The 23,807-nt window shown below is 39.1% G+C and overlaps 2 protein-coding genes and 1 pseudogene across 2 annotated transcripts in view; 2 read left to right on the top strand and 1 right to left on the bottom strand.

Annotated features, from left to right (window-relative positions):
- Nucleotides 1-297: 297 nt before the first annotated feature.
- On the bottom strand, nt 298-7,287 carry LOC117296297 (annotated as a pseudogene).
- Nucleotides 7,238-15,044, top strand: LOC117297098 (tubulin alpha-1 chain-like). The gene is made up of 4 exons (XM_033780231.1): nt 7,238-7,398; nt 10,967-11,189; nt 11,834-11,982; nt 12,251-15,044. The coding sequence occupies exons 1-4, from the start codon at nt 7,396-7,398 to the stop codon at nt 13,235-13,237; spliced, it is 1,362 nt and encodes a 453-aa protein (XP_033636122.1). The 5' UTR covers nt 7,238-7,395; the 3' UTR covers nt 13,238-15,044.
- A 385-nt stretch (nt 15,045-15,429) lies between these two features.
- LOC117296761 (cAMP and cAMP-inhibited cGMP 3',5'-cyclic phosphodiesterase 10A-like) overlaps nt 15,430-23,807 on the top strand; it is a 20,586-nt gene continuing 12,208 nt past the window's right edge. The window contains exons 1-10 of the mRNA XM_033779804.1: nt 15,430-15,577; nt 16,877-17,029; nt 17,421-17,461; nt 18,260-18,374; nt 19,120-19,163; nt 19,429-19,460; nt 19,955-20,054; nt 20,800-20,893; nt 22,467-22,525; nt 23,095-23,145. Of these exons, the coding sequence (XP_033635695.1) occupies nt 15,466-15,577; nt 16,877-17,029; nt 17,421-17,461; nt 18,260-18,374; nt 19,120-19,163; nt 19,429-19,460; nt 19,955-20,054; nt 20,800-20,893; nt 22,467-22,525; nt 23,095-23,145 (801 nt within the window). The 5' untranslated portion in view covers nt 15,430-15,465. The remainder of the gene's footprint in view (nt 15,578-16,876; nt 17,030-17,420; nt 17,462-18,259; nt 18,375-19,119; nt 19,164-19,428; nt 19,461-19,954; nt 20,055-20,799; nt 20,894-22,466; nt 22,526-23,094; nt 23,146-23,807) is intronic.

Genomic DNA, 23,807 nt, shown 5'->3' with positions numbered 1-23,807 from the left:
CATCTTCATATTTTTTATTAATGATGCTATGATTCCATGTGTAGAAACTTGAGTTTGCACAGGAAAACACTGACACTATATTGATATACCAGAGAATAGTATTGATAAACAAGACATTATTTATTTTTCTTATTATTTGTTGAGGTGCTTTGCCATTCATGTGGATGATTAAAAATGAGTGAGATTCTAAAAATTATTTGACTCTAAAAAAATGTTGACTAATTTATTCATGCATAGCGTGTTATTGAATATATATTTTTCTGATTTTTTCCTGTTAATAAACCCTAGAAGAAATTGTTAATATTCGTCACCCTCATCCCCTTCCTCCTCTCCGTCACCTGAGTCCATCCCGACCTCCTCGTAGTCCTTCTCCAGGGCAGCCAGATCCTCACGAGCCTCAGAGAACTCACCCTCCTCCATACCCTCTCCTACGTACCAGTGGACGAAGGCACGCTTGGCGTACATCAGATCAAACTTGTGATCCAGACGAGCCCAGGCCTCAGCGATGGCAGTGGTGTTGCTCAGCATGCAGACGGCACGCTGCACCTTAGCCAGATCACCACCGGGCACGACTGTCGACGGTTGGTAGTTGATGCCAACCTTGAAGCCAGTTGGACACCAGTCGACGAACTGGATGGTACGCTTGGTCTTGATGGTTGCGATGGCAGCGTTGACATCCTTGGGGACGACATCACCACGGTACAGGAGGCAGCAAGCCATGTACTTGCCGTGACGGGGATCGCACTTCACCATCTGGTTGGCCGGTTCGAAGCAAGAGTTGGTGATCTCTGCGACGGTCAGCTGCTCATGGTAGGCCTTCTCAGCTGATATGGTGGGTGAATAAGTTGTCAGTGGGAAGTGAATGCGAGGATAGGGCACCAAATTTGTTTGAAATTCACCCAAATCCACATTCAGAGCACCATCAAAGCGAAGCGAAGCAGTGATGGACGACACGATCTGACCAATGAGACGGTTAAGGTTGGTGTAGGTCGGTCTCTCGATGTCGAGGTTGCGACGGCAGATATCGTAAATGGCCTCGTTGTCGACCATGAAGGCACAGTCAGAGTGCTCAAGGGTAGTGTGAGTGGTGAGGATAGAGTTGTAAGGCTCTACTACAGCTGTGGAGATCTGTGGAGCAGGGTAGATGGCAAACTCCAGCTTGGACTTCTTGCCGTAGTCGACAGAGAGGCGCTCCATCAACAGGGATGTGAAGCCAGAGCCGGTACCACCACCGAAGCTGTGGAAGACGAGGAAACCCTGAAGACCTGTGCATAAATCAGCCTGAAAAAATAATGTCAAAGTTGTTAATATTTCTAGCTCAATAACTACCAGTACATGGCTCAATTTCAACCAGCCAAACTGCTATGCCATTAATGTAAAATTTGTGATGGGTATCCTGCTTATTTTTGCCAAGCAGAAAAATCTTAAGCAATATTTTCTGCTTAAGCTGCTACACGGAATTGGGCTCTGGGGACTTTTCTTTAATAGAATCTAATAGCGCCAATGTGTTATTAAAACCTTTTAAATAAATGTATTATTTACCAGTTTTCTGATCCTATCCAGTGCTAGATCAATGATCTCCTTTCCCACCGTGTAGTGACCTCTGGCGTAGTTATTAGCGGCATCCTCTTTCCCGGTGATTAACTGCTCTGGACTAAATAGCTGCCTGTAAGTGCCAGTACGGACTTCATCTGTAATATCAGAAAGGACATCCTTTTTAATTTTCTTGGAATTTATTTGATACTCTTCACTTTCTGGCCTTAACAAGAAGTAACTTGACCATTTCTAGAGTACAATCTGATTCCACGGGTGGATTTCACAAAATAGGCGCTGGACATCTTTGGTAATTGTCAAAGACCAGTCATCTCACTTGGTGTTTCCCAACATAATGCATGAAATAACAAACCTGTACCAAAATTTGACTCAATTGGTCATTAAAGTTACAAGAGAAAATTGAAAGAACAAACACGGCCTTGTTGCATTACTTTGTGTGCTTTCAGATGCCTAATAAAAGGCTTCAGCTGATAGTCTTTTATCATTTGAGTGAGAAATTACCTCTTTCTCAAAAACTACTATACTTCAGAGAAAGTCGTTTCTCACAATTTATACCATCAAGTTTTTGTCCTAACAATTATTTTGAGTAAATACCAATAGTGTTCAGTGCATTTCAACAAATTTAAGACGGGCCAGTCATGAATGCACAAAAGGAACAGATTGTCATTTATATTATTAAAGGCAGTGGACACTAATGGTAATTACTCAAAATAATTATTAGCATACAACCTTTCTTGGTGATGAGTAATGGGGAGAGGTTGATGGTATAAAACATTGTGAGAAACGGCTCCCTCTGAAGTGCCATAGTTTTCGAGAAAGAAGTAATTTTCCACCAATTTGATTTCGAGACCTCAGATTTTGAACTTGAGGTCTCGAAATCAACCATCTAAACGCACACAACTTCGGGTGACAAGGGTGTTTTTTTTCTTTCATTATTATCTTGCAAGTTCGATGACAGTATGACCTCAAATTTTCACAGGTTTGTTATTTTATGCTTATGTTGAGATACACCAACTGTGAAGGTACTCCCAAGGATTTGAGATGGTTTATATGGGGAAAGTCTGTAGGCCAAGTGAGGTGCCATGAAAATCTTCTCTTATTTTCTGCACAGTATAAAAATAGACCATAACCGAAAGTATCTCTGCCAGACAATCTCTGATAGCGTTTATCATGTCAACAGAGTATTAGCGGTTCACAGTTACTTTAGCCTGCTGTTAAAAACACCTCCAGCACGGCATGTTTGCAGAGCAATTACCCGGTCGCGGCGTGCTGATCCACTATTTGTAGATGGATCAACTTGATAAATAAAGGTTGTAGCTAGTGTGTACAACTGGATTATAGGCTTATCTGTCTCTATTGTTAACCAATTTAAGCATTGTTATCAAATAAGTTTGAAGAGCTATGGTGGAAAGATGGTTTTACAACCAGAGAGGTGCCAAACATCACCTTCATTGCATGTTTGCTTGTATTTTTCTTATGTCAGATTTCATTTCTCTGGACAGTTAAAACTGTAGTTTCCGGGGTTTTTTTCTCACACTCTTTTTATTTAGTAAACTTTTTCACAAGCTAGTCTTACTTGGATCTACAAATAAATATGCTGTCAAGCGACCAAGGCACTGTACATTATTGACAATATTACTCAAAACAATGTTAGCATAACAACTTACTTGGTAACGAGCAATGGAGAGCTGTTGATAGTATAAAACATTTTTTTTTAGAAAGAGGTAGTTTCTCACTACAATTTAAAAAGGCTTCAGACCTCAAAGTAGTTTTTTTATATTTTAATTAGGCATCTGAAAGCCCACAAATTTGTGCATCAAGGGTGTTTTTCTTTCATTATTCTCTTGCAACTTCGATGACAAATTTGAGCCAAAACTTCCACAGATTTGTTATTTTATGCATTATGATGTTTTTATACACCAGTGAGAATACTGGTCTTTGACAATTACCCAGTGCCTTTAAAACGCTGAAATTGTTGGTACAAAAAAAATTATAAAGACGAACCGATAAAAAAAATCTTTTAAAATTATAAAGACGAACCGATACAAAATTCTTTTCAAATTATAAATTATAAAGACGAACCGATAACAGTAGGTTCCAAGTCGACGAAGACAGCGCGAGGGACATGCTTGCCGGCCCCTGTCTCCGTGAAGAAAGTATTGAAGGAGTCGTCTCCACCTCCGATGGTCTTGTCACTAGGCATCTGACCATCAGGCTGGATGCCGTGCTCCAGGCAGTACAACTCCCAGCAGGCATTGCCCATCTGGACTCCGGCCTGGCCGATGTGTAGAGACAAGACCTCACGCTAAAGATAAAAACAAAACTCGGTTAGGAAATGTCAAAGAGACGAAACAATTGTTTTTAAAAAGAATTGTGGTTGTTGACGATTCTTAAACATTTTTGTTTAGAAACATCCCCTTTAACGTAATGTAGTGTAGAGAAAGAGAAATTTTGGAAATGAGAAAGGCAAGTGAGAATACCAGGATTCGAACCCAAACTTTGCCGATCAGAAACACCAGATTTAGGTGCTCTTAACCGTCGGCCACAAAAATGTCAGAGTCCACCCATGAACGTCCACACAACATCCATGACAATCAGGTACATTATATACAGGTTGGGTGTTCATTGGAAACTAGCTCAGCAAAAAATCATTATTACAAAAACAATAAAACGGAATTAAATATGGTAGACCTAAAACAAAAAATTGCTTTCAAATTATTCAAACTCAATGCTACTCACCATTTTGCTGACTCAATTGCTGCTCCTAAACGATGAATTCAAAATAGGTTTGATCACAAGTATGTATTGTTCTTTTAAATGTTGCAAGCTCAAGCCAACCAATTAGGCTATCTCTCTTGGCTCTAGAAAGTTTCAAAATTAGCGAATCAAAAGTAAAGGACACCAAAGACACTCTCACGATCCAACAACAAGAGTCGGGTGGAGATGTGGGTACTAAGGTGACAGTGAAAACATCAGTGGGTTTTATACCCCCCTCAACATTCGCATTTCAAACGGCTAAAACCCCAGCGCGGCAACATCCCTAGGAGCGGTAGCTAAGGACCCAAGTCATATCTCACTTTGCTCACAGTTGTTACGAAGTCGCAACACAAACATTTGTTTAGTGTCCTCCTTCCTTATATTATTCTTGAGAGATGGACAGGGGTAGGAGTTGGGTTTAAAGGTACTGGACACTGTTAGAACAGAAATTTAATTGGTAACGAGTAATGGAGAGCTGTTGATAGTATACAACATTGTGGGAATAAGCTCACTCTGAAGAAACGTAGTTTTTGAGAAAGAGGTTATTCCTCATTCGCATAATAACAGATTGTAGCTGAAGTCTTGGATTAAGCATCTGAAAGCACACACAATTTGTGCAACAAGGGTGTTTTCTTCCATTATTCTCTTGCAACTTCGAGGACCAATTGAGCCCAAATTTGTACAGGTTTGTCAGTTGATGCATATTATTGGAAACACCAATCGAGAAGACTGGTCTTTTCCAAAGGTGTCTAGTGCCTTTAAGGATGCGAGCTGTGTGACTTGAAAGGTCTTTGGTAGTTTTTATTGGTACTAGGATCATGGGATAAGTACCTCTGGACGTCTTAATTGATGTTGGCCACTTTCGTAACATGTTTCACATTTCTTGACCATGTTATTTTTCTTCAAAGTTAATTGTTGATTAAGATTTGATTTGTTTGGATGGTGTTTCTAGGGGCGTCACTTAACTACAACATAAATGCACGATCATCATTGGATGAATGGATGAAAAGGTGGATTTTGATTCGACATCACATCAATTAGGTGTGAACGGTGATCTCGTTGTGGGTTTGTTTTTGGCATGTCAACGAAATGCAATCAGAATTCATTATGGCTGCACACACTGAACAAGCTTCATCTCTCAATTAAGTGTAATTGTTGTTGCTGTCCATTGGATGGTTAACACTTGTAGACGAGTTATGGATATCTTCCGACCTGTACGCCAAAGTGGTTCAGATGATATTGTTATTAGCTTGTAGAGTTTGAGCCAACTATAACCTCTGAGCAAATTAGGATTCCAGTCTTAAGGAATGGGCGAATTGAGCGCACGAATGCACACAGCGGTACATCAACTTGACCGCAATGCCGATTCGTACACGCTGTGATTTGACAAGAACAAGAAAATCAACTGAAATTGAATTTCTGACTATTACACGATAAATTTTGCTGGTACACTATTTGTTCTTGTCCTTGCACATTTTTGAGGTTTAATCAGAGTCGCTTAGTTTTTTGTTTTTTTTAATAATCTCGAGGCATTTCAAGACCACATAGGCCAGTATTGAAAAATAATAGAAACACATTCAGGACAACCAATAAAAACAATATTTTGTTTGTGTGTGTTAATATTCACAAGTATCTCATGTTGTCAGGATTAATAATGAGTTGATTCTGTACACATGAACGACTGGAGCAAGTCTACTGTCTGGGATGGGACGACTGAGTCATCAGCGATCATCATGACGTCATCATCAAAAGAAACCTGATTTCTGTGTCTCTTACATGAACTGCTGAGTGATGGAAATCCACAATGCCCTCTGTTTCATAATTTATTTAGAATAATTCATGCCAGATAATGTATTAGACACTCCACCTGCATAAAATTGAGTGAAAATGTTGCCGAATATAACAAAACAAAGCAGTGTAAAAAAACAAATACAGTGTATTTTTTGGTCTAGCACGCGTCATAAAAGATCTCACCGTTGGAAAGCCTAGTTTGTTCGGGAATATTTCTACAATAATCAACAATCTAACTGTACATGACGCGGTGTGTAAAACGTGTTCGTATGCGTGAACTGTTTCAATTTTCCACATGAAGGTTCAATGCAGTCTATTATAATTACAAATCTTGAATTTCACAATATAATTTATATATCCATATGGCTAGCTGCACCCCTCGGATAGCATGGCTTCAGACGACTGTTTCATGACGGTAATATTATAAACAGGTGGTTATTTTTCCGACTTCTTGCGAGATGATGCGTGTGGGTTGGTTGTGGGGAGGGGGAGGGGGGGGGGGGGGTCCTTAAATAAAATAACCAAATCAAATTGGCAAAGCGAGAAAAAAACGAGTTCTTGTATGTACACTTTGCGCATGAAACTGCTCCCTGAAAAGTACAATGTGTTGTTGATCAAAATTATATTAATGTAATAAAACAGTTAATATTTTTTGCTGGAGAGAGAATCATAAACGAATCTATATGTATATGTATGGTGAGACATACATAACCCATGTGGCTTACCAAAAAGGCAAAAGGATTCGAAACAACCGTCTCCACCCCCCCCCCCCCGCCCATTGCATTTTCTTTTTGCCCGTAAAAAAGGGGAATCCAAAATGATAATTTAGAGCATGACACCAGAGTGGTTTCCCATCAGAGTATGCCTACTGATTTGCTGTTTCGTAATATTTGTTTTTAAACACCGGTCAATCAGACCTTCTCAGCCGAAACGAGATAAAATGTGTGTGTGTGTGTGTGGGGGGGGGGGGGGGGGCATTTTTGATGGGGACCCCGGTGCTGCCCCACTCAGAACATCAGATGGTCGGTCAAATACCTGCTGGAAATTCAACAGCGAGTGATGCTTTTACATGACTGCATCTTTATCACGGGCGAGGTTCTCTGTCGAGTATATAAGACGTTCTGCATCTCATTCTCCTGATCTGTGCGGTCTTGCCTCTTCGCCATCGCAATCTTAGAGGACTGAGGCTGTTAGAGAAACCTTCATCCAACCTTTGTCTGATTTCAAAGACTTCAAGAAAGAAAACACATTTCCAGGATATTTCTAGAAGGAAAGGAGCACTGAAGAGTCAAAATGGTAAGTAGAGGGAGAAAACAGAATTCGTTTTAGGCAGTAATATGGATGTGAAATCTGATAAAGATGATTGCGACATACTGTCAAGCATGTGAAGACATTGCCGCACCCTAAAATGTGCTTTGAGACATTGAAGTCAATAAATTATGCGAACACTTTCGAATTTCCGGTCTTCGATCGTTATCAACGAGAACCAAGTCTTGAAATACAATTCGGCAATCAGTTTTATAGGATTAAACATAAAACATGGAATTAACTTAAGGAATTGATAATATCAGTAAGTGTTTGACTGATTAGTGAGGTACGTCAATGCTTCTTTTTATATCTTTTTTATAGTAAGCCTCTTTTTCTTCTTATTTGTATTTGTTTGGTGTTGCTATATTTACAAACTGATTAAACATCCGACGCAATTATCATCTGCAAACAAGTTCACTTCATAGTTTCTTATCTTAAATTCTGAGTTATGCTGGGCCAACACCTGACGTGACGTCATAGATAAGTTATAATTTTATAGGCTATGTCAAAGAAACGCAGAAAGCATGGCATGCCGCTACCCATGTCTCAACTTAATGCATAAATGTATTTGAAAGGTTTTTAAATTTCTCGTATCGGTTTGTTTTTAAATTGAGTTTACTTGTTTATTTGTCCAGTTTATTTCGTGGACAAATCATAGATTTGTTTGTAACACGCAATTCATAACCAATTGTATAGCTTTTGAGTCCTAAGTGTTCTAAATGTTCTAACTAAATCACAATTTTAAAAACTTATTTTACATGTTGAACGCATGGTGTTTAGGAACAAGGGCTTTTTCTGCACATTCAAAACTCTAGAGGATCTGCCGTCGATTTCACAAAACTCCTCCTATCTTAAGATTAATCTTAGGACTTAGGACGAGTCCCAACCTGCACTGTAGCATGCAGACCTTAAGATTAATCCTAAGTTAGGACGGGTTACTCGTCCTAGCTCAAGATAAGACGAGTCCTAACTCTTTGTGAAATCATCAGTGATGTACCATCAGTGTTAGATACGAATCAAGCCCTGGTCCTGATGGACATAATGCATAGTGATTCATCAAGCATACACCAATGCCTATCAGACTGTGTGACTCCAGAATTAGAAGCAAGCCTTCGCATTCTGACACACGGTATTTTAACTATGTCTATAGGTGATTAATAATCAAAATGACAACGCAAACAAACACGTGCTATGAACCGCAATTCAAACTATTCGAAATATAACGGTTTGTTTATTGTTTTTCGTTTTCATTCATAAACTGCCTTAATGGGTTTTTGTATTGGCTAGGTGAAAATGAGTACACACGTCTAGAATGTGAACAATTAATAAAATTTGTACAATATTACTTGTCAAAAATAAAAGTTTGAGATCGATCAGAAACAAATATCAATAAAACGCTCACTGAGCGATCAACTCAAAACGGGAAATTAGATTTATTTATTTTTCATCAAATATGACATTTCAGACAAAAATAACGGATTTTGTTCTTCTTTCATCTATAATTATTACACCGTGTAAATTTTATGTAAATGTGTAATCTAAGACGATTTTTGTTCTCCCTTACCAATTCTGTAATGTTCCTTTAATGTATCACTGTATGGTGCAATTCAACCTATCGGTTGCTATTGCTGTACATTCTTTCAAATTTATATTTGTAAACCAATAATAATATATTGGGTGTCTTGCACCTAGTTGACGATCACCCGACGGCTCATCATGAATGTTATTATCATAAACAGCTAAAATGGGTAATCGAATCTCACTGGACTCAATGGTGTGAATACATAAAACAGCCGTTGTAACATGAATGAGTCACCCTTATTCTTCATGCACTGTATGATGATAATGGCGAGAGAGTGGGTGTAGAAAGAGAATATGGGAATGAGATGTGTCTGAATCCTTGAGATCGAAGTTGAAGAGAGTCTCCCTGTATAGACTTATTGGAATGGTGAAATCTTAAAAGAGGTGCAGATTGCATCTAACTTCAAATTTAATCTATACTTTAATTGACATTATTGCGTATAACACTTTCCCAACGGTCTTTTAGTTATATGTTCGCGACGTTTGCACACTTCACTGGGAGGAGCACATTATTTATAGGGGTATATTTCTATTTTTGTACTCGGGTACTCGTTTGCAGCGTTGACGAAGGCATTTTAATATGGAACGGGGAAAGGGAACAAGCTTAATTTAAGGGGAGGGGGTGGTGGGGCAAAAGGCAATTGTGATTACAAGACGGTCTTCTCAATTCCACAGTAGTTCAGAAATTTTTCCTGGAAGATTGGAAGATAATTAATGTGACATGTCTACGCAGTATTTACATCCCCTTTAAAGCACAATGGGTGGGAATAACGAGAAGCATGCCAGACACTTTGAGATTTAAATTCGATTTATTTTTGATGTGTTTATGCTACGTCAATAATGTGACTCAAAGAGGTGTAAGAAATGAAATAGGATTGCCCCCAAGCAATGCGCATACTATGAGCATGCTATGAGTCACCGAGGCTTATGTGGCATGATGTCTTGTAGAAGATTACAAGTGGCGAAGATGTTCTGAAGCTGACTTAGAGTGAACATACATAATCATCCTCCCAGAACCATTTAAAGGCAATTTTGAAATTGGCAATTTCCAAATTACCGTAACAACTTAGGCACACTTGGTAACGAGCAATGGATAGATGTTGGTAGTATAACACATTGTGAGAAAACGGCTCCCTCTGAAGTAATGTAGTGTTTGAGAAAGAGGTACAGTAATACAATATTACAGGCTTTAAAGTCAGTGGACACTATTGGTAATTACTCAAAATAATTATCAGCATAAAACCTCACTTGGTAACGGGGAGAGGTTGATGGTATAAAACATTGTGAGAAACGGCTCCCTCTGAGTAGACGTTGTTTTCGAGAAAGAAGTAATTTTCCACGAATTTGATTTCAAGACCTCAAGTTTAGAATTAATTTGAGGTCTCGAAATCAAGAATCTGAAAGCACACAACTTCTTGAGACAAGGTTTTTTTTAATTTTTTTGATTGATATCTCGCAACTTCGTTGACCAGTTGAGCTCAATTTTTCACAGGTTTGTTATTCCATGTTTAGATACACCAAGTTAGAAGACTGGTCTTTGACAATTACCAATAGTGTCCACTGTCTTTAAGCCTTTTATTAGGCATCTGAAAGCACACACATCTTATACAACAAGGGTGTTTTTCTTTCATTATTCCCTTGCAACTTCGATGAAGCCCAATTTTTCACAGGTTTGTTATTTTATGCATAATGTTGCTTTGATACCAGTGAGGAGAGAACTAGTCTTTGATAATACCAAATGTACCCAGTGCCTTTGAGGAAATATTGGTCATTATGTTGAAATTGCAATTAATGACTTCATAGTTTCGAGTGTGACGAAACGATACAAGAGAAAGTATACGGATGCATACAAATTATTTTAAATTAATTCTGACTTCTGAAAGTGAGTTTAAAATATCAAGAAAAACAAAGAGGATATTCTTCTTCAATTTCATTTCAATGAATTGTTGTTGTTTTTTTTCCCTCCCCTTTTTAGCGTGAATGTATCTCTATCCATGTCGGCCAGGCCGGAGTCCAGATGGGCAATGCCTGCTGGGAGCTGTACTGTCTTGAGCACGGCATCCAGCCTGATGGTCAGATGCCCAGTGACAAGAGCGTTGGGGGAGCCGACGACTCTTTCAATACGTTCTTTAGTGAGACTAGTGCTGGCAAACACGTTCCCAGGGCTGTGCTGATGGATCTCGAACCCACTGTAGTTGGTAAGTGGTCTTTGGGTATACGGTACCCATAAATAAGGATAGGGCGTGGAACTAACATACAACGACACTGATGATCAGAGTTGTTGGCTCGAGTCATGTGACTTGGAGTCAGTAGTCTGACTTGAGTCGCTATGTTTTGACTTGTGACTTGACTAACTTTCAGCATTCACGTGTGACTTGACTAACTTTCAACATTGACGTGTGACTTGACTTGGCTTGCAAAGAATGACTTGTGACTTGACTAACTTTCAGCATTCACGTGTGACTTGACTAACTTTCAACATTGACGTGTGACTTGCCTTGGCTTGCAAAGAATGACTTGTGACTTGACTAACTTTCAACATTGACGTGTGACTTGACTTGGCTTGCAAAGAATGACTTGTGACTTGACTTTGACTTGCAAATAATGACTTAGACCTGCAAACAATCAATCAATCAAATAATGACAGAGGCCAATGAGTTTATACGAGAATAAGGGTCTTCGTCATACTAAAGACGGTGACGACAATGATGACAGTGACAAAAAGAGTCAAACTGACTCAGCATTGAGTCAACCCCATGTGACCCGGATTCAGGTTAAATCTGACCGGGGAATTTTTTAGAGTAAAGATGATGACAACAATTTTGTTGTTATGATTATTTAGATGAAGTTCGCAGAGGTCCGTACCGCCAGCTCTTCCACCCTGAGCAGCTGATTACGGGCAAAGAGGATGCCGCCAACAACTACGCCAGAGGGCACTACACCGTCGGCAAGACTATCATCGATCAAGTTCTGGACAAGATCAGGAAACTGGTAAGAAGTAAAATCAATTGTCAAGACCAAGAACTCACTCCACGGTAGTGTAGCTAATGACGATAAATCCCCTCGATCCACTATAGAGCTAAAGTAGTAGGCAAAGCCGATTTCCTACCTTCCGACCAGGTAGTAGTTTAAAGCTGGACAGTTCTTTTCAGAACTGAGTCTGTAGTATGGAGCAAAAATTGTGCTCCCTACTACCATTTTGTTCATTTGAGAAAACAATTTATTTTTACTTGACAGATGTGTATATTTCCCTTTTCAGGCTGACCAATGTACCGGTCTTCAGGGTTTCCTGATCTTCCATAGTTTTGGTGGTGGTACAGGTTCTGGGTTCGCATCCCTGCTGATGGAGCGCCTCTCTGTTGACTACGGCAAGAAGTCCAAGCTGGAGTTTGCCATCTACCCTGCCCCACAGATCTCCACAGCCGTGGTCGAGCCATACAACTCTGTCTTGACCACCCACACCACTCTTGAGCACTCAGACTGTGCCTTCATGGTTGACAACGAGGCCATCTACGACATCTGTCGTCGTAATCTCGACATCGAGAGACCGACCTACACCAACCTCAATCGTCTCATTGGTCAGATCGTGTCCTCCATCACTGCTTCACTTCGCTTCGATGGTGCCCTCAACGTCGACTTGACAGAGTTCCAGACCAACTTGGTGCCCTATCCTCGTATTCACTTCCCTCTGGTCACCTATGCACCAGTAATCTCTGCTGAGAAGGCCTACCATGAGCAGCTGAGCGTGTCAGAGATCACCAATGCCTGCTTCGAGCCAGTAAACCAGATGGTTAAGTGTGACCCTCGTAACGGCAAGTACATGGCTTGCTGCATGCTGTACCGCGGTGATGTCGTCCCCAAAGATGTCAACTCTGCTATAGCTCATATCAAGACGAAACGTAACATCCAGTTCGTCGACTGGTGTCCAACTGGCTTCAAGGTTGGCATCAACTACCAGCCACCTACCGTGGTGCCTGGTGGTGATCTGGCCAAGGTGCAGCGTGCCGTCTGCATGCTGAGCAACACCACCGCCATCGGTGAGGCCTGGGGTCGTCTGGATCATAAGTTTGATCTGATGTACGCCAAGCGTGCCTTCGTTCACTGGTACGTAGGAGAGGGTATGGAGGAGGGTGAGTTCTCTGAGGCTCGTGAGGATCTGGCTGCCCTGGAGAAGGACTACGAAGAGGTTGGGATTGACTCTGCAGCCCAAGGTGGTGACGATGATGAAGCTGGAGGGGAATTCTAGACACGGGAGGAAACATCTCCCAATCAACCAAATTAAACCTTAAATCATGTGAACTGTCGGTTGATTTTTTTAATATTTTTTTTTTTAATGTGAAACCTATGTGCCTCATCGTGCACAAAATGGAGCAAGTTCGAATGCGCACTACTGATTAGCAACGTTCATGCGCAGTGACGCACTCACTCACGACTCGTTTGGAATCCTAGTCAGCCATTATAGATACCACGGTTTTCAACACTTCATATCGTTCTGCGTTCTCGCTATACTGTCACTGGTTCCCGTCCCCTCTGTACTTTACACTATGTTAGCATGGAACAGGCTATTGGTATCTGTGGAAAAAAAAACACGGTCATGAGGCTGGTTCCAAATGGTCGACCACAGTCAACCAATGGTTGACCAGCCTGGGTTCGAGTCAAAATAGTCAACCCCTGTAATTATAGTCTCTAAATAAGTTCTGCAAAGAACCGTTGAGTTAAAACGAACGTTTCTTTTCAGAACCACCCCAACTCGTTTAGATATAATTACCGCAAACCTTTCTGTATTGTATTTCCACCATGCAAAGTTTCAAATCCAACAATCCTTTGATAGTTAACCATGGTGCGCACTCGAACTTGCTCATGGCTGCTATGCGTCTTAAGAAAGTTCATGTGCTTTGAGGATGAAAGTTAGCATCAAGCCATGAAACAAAAGTAAAAGCTCTTGAACAAACAAAAAACAGCAAAAGAAGGATGATTGTATCCCTGTGCATTCAGTTAGCAGAGACAGTATTAAAAGTGTTTTTTTTTATTTATTAAATTGACAGCTTGAAAATTGTAAGTTTTTAAAGTGACATAAAAAAACACAATTTTAATTTAGTTTTGATTATTAATTGTTATGCCTAAGTTTATGCATTCCGTCCCAGTCTTTCAAAATAAATAATTAAAACTGATTGAAACGAACAAAAAAAGTTTATCCGATCAAAAAGAACGTCATGGAGTTAGCACATTGTTTAAATTATTATTATTGTCAACAATATTTGAATGTGTCTTTTGGTTTGAGTTGGAGAAGTTGCACATACAAATGTTTTGTACTTTATGGTCTTCCACAAAGTAAAGAGGTTCAACTAAAAAACTCATTAGCGAATTAGACCCGTTTACAATTGCTACACTCGCACAGGCCTACTGGGTCTAATTTCATAAACCCTGCTAAGCACCGGATAATATTGCTTAGCGAAAATATAACTTACCAGCCATCATTCCATTATTGCGACTGGTGTCCTACTCATTTTTCTTTCTTGTTCTTTTTTCTTAGCAAACAAATAATTAAGCAGTATTTTCTGCTAAACAGCTTCATGAAACTGGCCCACGCAGTATAGGTCTAATAAACAATTAACCCTAAAAGAAACCTAAAAAACGAAGACACCTGTATTTCCTTAACATAAACGAAAATCTGCAATCACCTACATGCATTCTAGATTTTTATCTATCTGAAAAGAACCACCCAACATGTTGGCCCAAAATTTGAAAGCATGATCCACTGATATAGTCGAATTAGTGGCTTTTCGTTTTAGTCAAACAGTTTGAGTAGTTTGAAGAAGTGAAATTCATATTTTTTCCATTGCAAAACACAAATGGATTTTCCCAGGGTTTGGAATTAAGACACATAGGCCATAGGCCTAAGACTTTTCCACCAAATTAATTGTACATGGTAATTAGGTTTTAATGCATTGAAAAGCGTGTGTGGCTTTGGAGGGCGATGATTTGTTACGGTGTTCAAAATGTGCTGAGTATTTATTTGAATAAACCAAAATAAGTGTACATTGATTTAAAAACATTGTCCGGTAATAAATTGATTTGTGTTTCTTGCTATAAAAAGGACGACAGTCTAGAACGGAATTAGCTGCTACTGAGAACGAGGTTGATTTAGTAACTTTAGACCAATCAGAGATAGGCTCACATAACGCGTTGTCAAACAGTTGACTAGTCAACTTGTAGATGGTGTTAAAATGTTATTAGTCGAAATGAAAGAAATATTCAAAATCAAATCAAAATGAAAACTAAAACTTTAAAATCAACACTTAAAAGTGTATGATCATTTTTATTTGAAACCTTACTTGAAAATTATTTAGACTCTCGGTGCAAGAAATACTCTAGTTGTAACACCAACTACAAGTTGTTTAATTAAAACAATCCTGTCGTCTGCCATGATTCTACAGAGTTCTTGAGGATTTTTTTCGCTCGACTTTTCGTGAAATGTCGAGCCCATGGAAGCAAGTTTCTGGACGACGAATGCCACCACTTCCAGGAAATGCATCCCCGTCTATTTTTGGTCGAAGAGGAGCATCCGGGGAAAGTGCAGAAATAGGTAATTTTAACAAAATTTGTGTTACAACAATACTCAAAAACTAAGCAGCGTGCTATCTGTTTACAAACAGCGCCACCACACACACACATCGTACACAGGCAGTCGATGCACAACATTCTGTACCCGACCCTCTGTGTTTTTTTAAAACATGTTTAGTGATTAGTAAGGAAAATGTTTTCGTATGCCACAATTTTTGACATTTTTAGACATTCCCTTCTTTTATTTTGTAAAATTATGGGTGCGTTCGTTTAGCTTCCCTGGGTCGACCCCGGTGTGTGGTGGTTTTTTTTTTCCAGGACGAACGCTATTTATTATTTATTATTATTAGGCCTATATTACATTAATTAGTTTTTTTAGTGAAGTTTTTATTAGTGGTGGAAAGATCATCATGCAAAATGTTTTCCAAAGATAACATTTCCTCAAAAAGTCCCAAGGCGGCATGGTCATGACGGGCAATTTCATTTTTGTCAAGCTTATAAGACCTTGGGGTAGGCCTATATATATTCCACAGGAAAAGTTAACAAAGTCTATTTTTATAACTTGGGAAACATTTGTAAAGGTGCTCCCAAAACCAAGTCCAAGGCCATTACAAATATTGACAAGGAGCAAGGGCAACAGACAGACATGACAGAACAGGGCCCAATTTCATGGCTCTGCTTCCTGCCGAATTCTGCGCTTACGAACACGATTCCCAGCTTACGTGCAAGCGCCAAATTTCTGCGCTAGCCTTGTTCAAGCGTAGAATACCTAGTTATGTGAAGTACGCATGCGCAGAAGCCAAAATTCGCCGCTAACCCGTGAAATACGCTTGCTGTAAGCACAGAATTCCCTGCTTCCGTATCGCCGATTCTGTGCTTACGGTAAGAAGAGCCATGAAATTGGGCCCTGGTTGTCTCCTTTGTGAAAATCTGGCCCTGTCCTCGGAGTTCTCCACAGCCCAAGCTTAAATTTTGTCCCGACTCAATCAATCCTGCACAATCACCAATAAGCCAAATTGCAGGATCGTCAAATTGCACAAATTATTCCTGCATGATAAGATGATTGCATGAACAATTCCTGGATCGTCGTCAATAGTGCAAACTATTCCTGCAAGATCAGCTGATGTGCAAAAGATTTTGGGCAATCCCAAACTAAAATCCCACTTGTGCACGATCGCTCAACGAATTTGCTCGGGTGTTACCATTCTTGTTTTTGTTTTATTTAGGTTTTGTTTTGAGCTGTACTACTCCAAACCTGCTTAAAAAATCAAGAAATGTGCTTTTGAGGTAAACATTTTTGGTAATCCCATCCTCACCACAGGTCTCACTCCCGATAATGTAAAGACCTACCTGAATGCAAATCCATGGTTAGTCGCAGAAGTTCTTAAAGAAAATGAGAACAACGACGATTTTAAGAGAGTACTGGACTCGGGCTCCATACAACTGCAGCGAGATCTGTCCTATACAAGCAGTGGTAATCATTTGTTGTTATTATTACATTTAAAACGTTACAAATATGTTATGGGCTGACTGGTTTAGAGCATCAAGTTCAAGTTCTGTTGGTTAAGCCATCGGAGTGTGGGTGAGTGTGTGTGTCCCTGAGCAAGATGCTTTAATAATTTATAGTATGAAATTAACCTGCCACTCTCGCTCTAGTATTTAAAAACAAAATATTTTCACCCCAACATGGTGTAAATTGAAATTTACACATTTTATTTTTGAACGTCATCAATGTCGGTTTTAAGGCCACTGTCTGATCATCCTCGTTTCTCTCCACATGACCAAACCACCTCAGCCTGTGCCTCCTCAAAGCAGTGCCGATCCGATTAACATAGTATCAACGCTTTTGTTTTTTGTATTTTTAGGAAGATGCTCAAGACTAAGAAGTGTATCTAAGGAAACACTGGTATGTGAACAAAGAGTAAAAAAGACTGTCCAAGGGGTGTTGTATATTTAGGAAGATGCTCAAGACTAAGAAGTGCATCTAAGGAAAGACTGGTATGTAAACATAGAGTAAAAAGACTGCCCTAGAGGTGTTGTGGCTGAGCGGATAAGAGCACCAAACTCAAGCTCTGGTGCTTCTGTTCAGCAGAGTGTAGGTTTTAAAGGAAAACGTTGCCTTGGATCGGACGAGTTGGTCTATAAAAAGCATTTATAACCGTTTGTTATAAATTGCATATTGTTGGAAAGATGTTTTAAAAGTAGAATACAATGATCCACACAAATTTGCCTCGAAATTGCACGGTTTTCCCTTTGCCTCGTCGACGAACATGGTCGGCCATTTATGGGAGTCAAATTTTTGACTCCCATAAATGGCCGACCGTGTTAGTTCGCAAAGTAAAATGAAAACCACGCAATTTCGAGGCAAATTTGTGTGGATCATTGTATTCTACTTTTAAAACATCTTTCCAACCTATGCATTTTATAACAAACGGTTACAAACGCTTTTCAAAGACCAACTCGACCGATCCAAGGCAACGTGTTCCTTTAATCCCGGTCGTGACACTTGTGTCCTAGTTCTAGATGCAGAGTTCAGCAGCCGCTCTCCATAATGTCTGATACTTACCCACACTGGTAGAACTTGACCTTTAAGTGTACAAAGTCATTGGACTAGTGTTAGCAGATAAAGTGTAGATTCAAGGGTATTCTTTGTGAAGGACCAACCAAATAATAACTCTCATTTATTAACTTTGTTCTTCCTCAGATGCCTGGAGAAAAGACGGACAGACAGAAGATGTTGACAGAAATGGTGAATGTTATTGAGGAAGGCAAAGAAGTCCCTGAAATGCTGTATAGATTGAGCAGTGTAGTAGCTACAGGTAAGATGCAGTGGCAAAAAGGAACGCTCAAACCTTCTGGGCCCAATTTCATGGAGCTGCTTAGCGGCCGATTTTGTGCTTACTGTGCGATTTCCATAACATAGCATTGCTAACCGTAAGCACACGAAATGGCGTGAACGCTGCACGAAAGTAAAATATGTAACAATGCAAAAGCAGAAGATGGCCGCCTAAATTTTCTGCTAATTAACCTGTGAAATACGCTTGCACCTTGGCTAATTTGTCTGCTACAGTGAGCATGAAAATTTGCTTACCATTAAGCAGTGCTATGAAATTGGCCTTGTTGCTAATTACTGTATGATATTGAATCGCATGAGAAATTAATTTCATGATGATTGCACAAGCTGGTCGCCTTATTTTCTTGCTAACCTGTGAAATAAGCTGACAACTTAAGCATATCTTTTTTTATTATAGTTAGCACAGAAATTTGCTTACAAATGAGCAGCGCTAAGAAATTGGCCCACTTCTTATTCTTCTCACTAAAACACAATCTTGCTTATTTGAAAAAATTTCCATTGGGTTGGTTTCCTTTTTTTTAAAACTAGAAATAAAAAGAATCGACACTCTCAAGACGTGATTATGACCTGTTTTTATAGGTTTATGTTTTTATTCAATTCAGCTCAAATTAGTTCGCTCAACATTGTTACCACAAGAAGGTGATAAAATATTGCATATCATTTTGTAAACATGTTTAACAACAAGTATTGTTTCTTCTTAAATTCCACAGCTGTTCAAGCTGATGATTTCTTTCTGTACACAGTTAGCTCCAAGGTATTTATGTTTAAAATTTTAATTTTCTAACAACTTCACGATTTATTTCATGCAACTATAGTATTACAACCATTCAATTCATGTTTGTTGTATTTGTCATTTAGCCTTCAAGAAAGAACCTGCTAGGGTCGAAATGTCTGGCCATTAACAATTTTTTGCATTAAACACCATTGGTCCTTTTAAGCAATATGTTTGGAACAGCAAATTCTATGTTCTCTTGTTATGATTATGTGATGGTTTTATAGTGTTGTTTGCACACTTGCAGGACATGCATCTATGCAGAGAAACTAACGGAAGGTAAGGCACATTTACAAATATGTAAACCCCGGCCCCTTACACCCCCACCCCTGCCCATTATAGACCTCTTGCTCTTGCGTCACACACTTGCTATACAACCATGGAGCAATCCTGCTCTGTTGTACCACCCCTGCCGGGTAGACCTCTCGCTTTCAATAAATCACACACAAGACCCTGGTTTATACTTTTATCAAATGTGATTTAGAGCTGCTTAGCTTAAGATACTGATTGACAAATTTCTTTGCTAGGCAAATATTGAGCTGGGCACCAGCCAAAACAATGCAAACTTAATTTAGTTTGAGCTGGATACTGGTTCCTGCTAAGCAAAACTTGTCTGTGCTTAGCAATTTTGTTGTGCTTACAGGCTTTATCAGAGTGGGCCCAGATGAATTAAGTAATATTCTTTAGAAATACATAACGGTTGAACATTCATACACAGGTTGTGGATCTTCCCAAAATCATACTAAGTATTGTTTCTTAATTTTCTATTGCAGAATCCAGCAGATAATGTTTGGTCCCGTTGTTCCAGGAACGACCATCTCAGCCTATGTGGCTCACACTAAGGAAGCTGTCATGGTGGATGACATTCTTGGGGTAAGTTTTTCTTTCAGTGTAGACATGCATATCCCTTTTCCTTCTGCAGTATACCGCCTCCTCTCCAAGCCAGCCTCCCCACACACACACAATTAACTTGCAGTTTAACCATACTTCCCATCACCCTACTGTATTCTTAGTGTCCCCTGTTTGCCTCTCATACCTAGCTCCTCCTCTATCCAACCTCTTAAGTCCCCATATTAACCCCCTCACTTACTTTAAACCCTACCTCCAAATCTCCCCTATTGACCCAATTTACCTCGCGTCGTCATCGGAATAATCTTGGTTGCGTCATTTTGTGGGCAATCACTGCGTTATTCAGTGAATTGTGCATTTTAGGCGACGCGGCATTTACACATTAACCTATTGCTCACGTGAGTCGCCGCGTGTGATGTGCGTGCAAGGTGTCAATTAGCCCATTGTGATTCCTACCTCCACTACTACTCTTACATCCTTGTCTCCTCTCTCAACTCACCCACATCGATTTCTTTTTCAATTAGGCTCTCCCGCTCCTCCATATAGGCCCCTTAATTTGTTTAGAGTCTACGTGTTTGTTTAATTGATAAGAGTTTATCAAATTTTTAACATTTTCTGATCAGCTGGTTTCCTCTTTGTCCTCTGTTTTAGCAAACACAAATTTACGTTGCAATATGTCTAGTGAGAGTTAACAAAAAGTTAATTTTGAATTATTATTTGTGAGAGTTAACAAAAAGTTAATTTTGAATTATTATTTGTTTTGTTCTAGGATGACCGATTTCCCCAAGGGACTGGGATTGAGAATAGTAACGCTCAAGCTCTCCTGTGTCTACCTCTGCTCTCACCAAACGGGGAAATAACAGGTCAGTCATTTCTCTCTGTTTACTGAATTGTTTAATTAGGTGTTCTGACCAACAGCCCGGAACACCTCTTATTTTTGTTCGTTTTTTTATTTATTTATTGATACTTCTTCTTCTTCTTCTTCTTCTGTACGTCCCTTGTCCCCAAACAGAAACATCTTTCCAAAGATTGTATGAACATGAAACTTCACACATAGTTAGATATTTATTAGGACAAGAAACCATTGAAGTTACGTCATGATGACATCATCCGTTCTTGAGTTATGAAAATTCAAAGTTTATTATTTCAAAAAATCATAACTCTTGATCTATATGATGGATTCTTACAATCAATACATTATCAGAATTGTCATTGAAAACTCTGTAAACGCCTCACAGACATGACCCCATTTTGACCTTGTCTTCCGGCTCAAAAAAGATGTTGAAAATTTCAAAATTCATGTCTAAATAACTACGTAAATCCCCCATTGGTAGGTGCATACACATTAAACACGTAGGTCTACACCACGTGTATTGAACTAGTCGAGTAGCAGAGTCACGCTCCAGTGATCACCCATAGAGCGCGAAAAGCTTCGCGTACAATAGTCTTCGTTCATGGCGTTTAAAACGTACGTGTCCCTTACTGTTTGTTAGTCTCTTCTACGGTCGTCAATATTTCATAAGTTCATATTTCCTCAACCACATAAGCTATTTTAACAATCTATACATTATGTGAAAGTGCTTTACAAACTTCACAACAATGGATATGTTGGTGACCTTTTCTTGCGCACTAATTTTTGATGATGTCATCGGTATTATTTTTTTAAACCAGACCTTTGCCAGACTTGTATGAAGTGATTGTAAACCATCAAAAGGTGTACATTTCAACCTAAAAGCTTTAAATAACGCGTTTTCAAAGCTTTTTTACAGTCACTTCCGGTTTAGACAGATCAAAAGGTCAATCACATAACACAAGTCAGGCAAAGGTCTGGTTTAAAAAATTAATACCGATTACGTCACCAAAAATAAGTGCGCCCTCTAGCAGCAGATTAAAAACATCTAAAAATACACTTTTACTAGATGTTTGTGTAAGAGTTTTTGTCAATTGTTTCAAAATGGTATACATACATTGTAATCTCCTTCATAATAGCAACATATCTGTGAAGTCTTAGCTTGATGACGTCATCATGTGTCACGTGGTATTGCTTTAAAGGTGCACTTTTCAAAGCTGTGTGTCTGCTAAACCAAAAGTTCGACGGAGGTAAAACTTGGTGTATTGTTAGTCAAGGACAAGAGTTTCTTGAACTCGAAAAAACGTCATGATGACGGCATCATGTTGTTTTGACAATTTTTGCAATTTTGATCAGTTATTACAAATCTTGAGAACAAAGCAAGGTGCAATATTTGTTTTTTACACCAGGCTTTTACTCTCGGAAACCGAACACCTAGAGTTTGTTCACAAACTCTCAATGTCTAGTTTATTTGCTTTTGATGTTATTTCTTCTGCTTTTGGGGGTCTAATTTGATAATTTGCCTTTCTGTTTCATTTTATGCATTCTGAAGTGACACTCCAGTCTTTTATTTATTTTTCTTTCAGGTGTACTGCAGTTGTCCAAAAGTTATGGAAGTGCTCCTTTCACAGAAGATGGATTGGCGGTAAGATCATATTGTTGATTTAAAAACTGTATTTGTATTGACTTTTTGGCATGAGTGAAAATGTATATGCTTTGCTCAGAGATTTGCACACAACTTAAATGGTTTATAACATATACCCTTAACTTGAAATACTATAGTCAGACTGTTTTGAAGAAATGATCAAAAGTGTTGGTTTTATCTTTTTGAAGTCCAAAAGTTAATAATTTGAAGTTGTTCTACTCATTTATCCATGATTATAGGTACTTCTATAGGTACTTCTTCCAACTTGTTAACTTGTACTTTCAATTTTACCTATGTTGCGCACACCTATAATAAGGCCAGAGTGTACTGCCTAAAAGTCTCTCATTAAAGTGGTGTGTTGTGGTCAAGCAGATAAGAACACCGGACTCAAACTCTGGTGTCTCTGATCAGCAGAGTGTGGGTTCGAATCCCGGTCGTGATGCTTGTGTCCTTAAGCAAGAAACCATTATTGATTCGTCCTTATCCTGTTTGTTGTGCACACCCTTTAAGAAAAGAGGCCTTTAAAATTTTTCAAAATAATGTCTAAATTGCTGTCTTCCTATGCACAGATTGCAACAACATACATGCTATGGGCAGGGATAGCACTCAACAAAGTTCAGGTAAACAGCTTATCAATTTACATCTCATTTAAAAAAAAATTACAATTCTAATCAACTTTTCAAAGGGAAATGTCTCGAAGGACTAGTAATTAAATTGGTTAACGGTTCATTCTAAGGTCAACAAAGGTATTACTAAGAAAAAATATATTTGTAAGGGTTTAAAAATTCACACACAGTAAAAGATTATAGGTAGGGCATACTTTCCTTTTTGTAATGGTCCATAACTATATGTGTAGTATCTTCACTTGGTGGAACCAAACAGAATTATAAACCTATCAAATATTGCAGCCAACTGGTCATCCAAATATGAAATAAAAAACACCCTTGTTGCAGAATCATGTGCTTTGAGATGCCTGATTATTGTTATTTTTTTTATTTTTTTTTCCTCTTTCAAAAAAAAAAAACACTTTTCTTATTTTTGTGCCTACTTTGTTCTCTCCTTTTGGTTTGCCTATATAAGGCTCTAGCATAACTCATCCTAAGATTATGATTGATTTCCACAGCCCATGCAGTAATTTGACCCTATCCCTATGACATTAGATTTGATTTCCCAAAGGGTATGGTCCTCCCTGAACCTGGGTATGGTTAGTCTAAACAAGCTCATTCTGGTTTGTCTTAACAAGCTCTTTGGAGAGCTCTCTTGGGAACCCCAGTCAAGTTAA

The sequence above is a fragment of the Asterias rubens genome, chromosome 11, assembly GCF_902459465.1.
Source record: "Asterias rubens chromosome 11, eAstRub1.3, whole genome shotgun sequence".
Taxonomy (NCBI): Eukaryota; Metazoa; Echinodermata; class Asteroidea; order Forcipulatida; family Asteriidae; genus Asterias; species Asterias rubens.
Note: the sequence above shows the minus strand (reverse complement) of the source record. Positions and strands in the feature narration are given on the sequence as shown.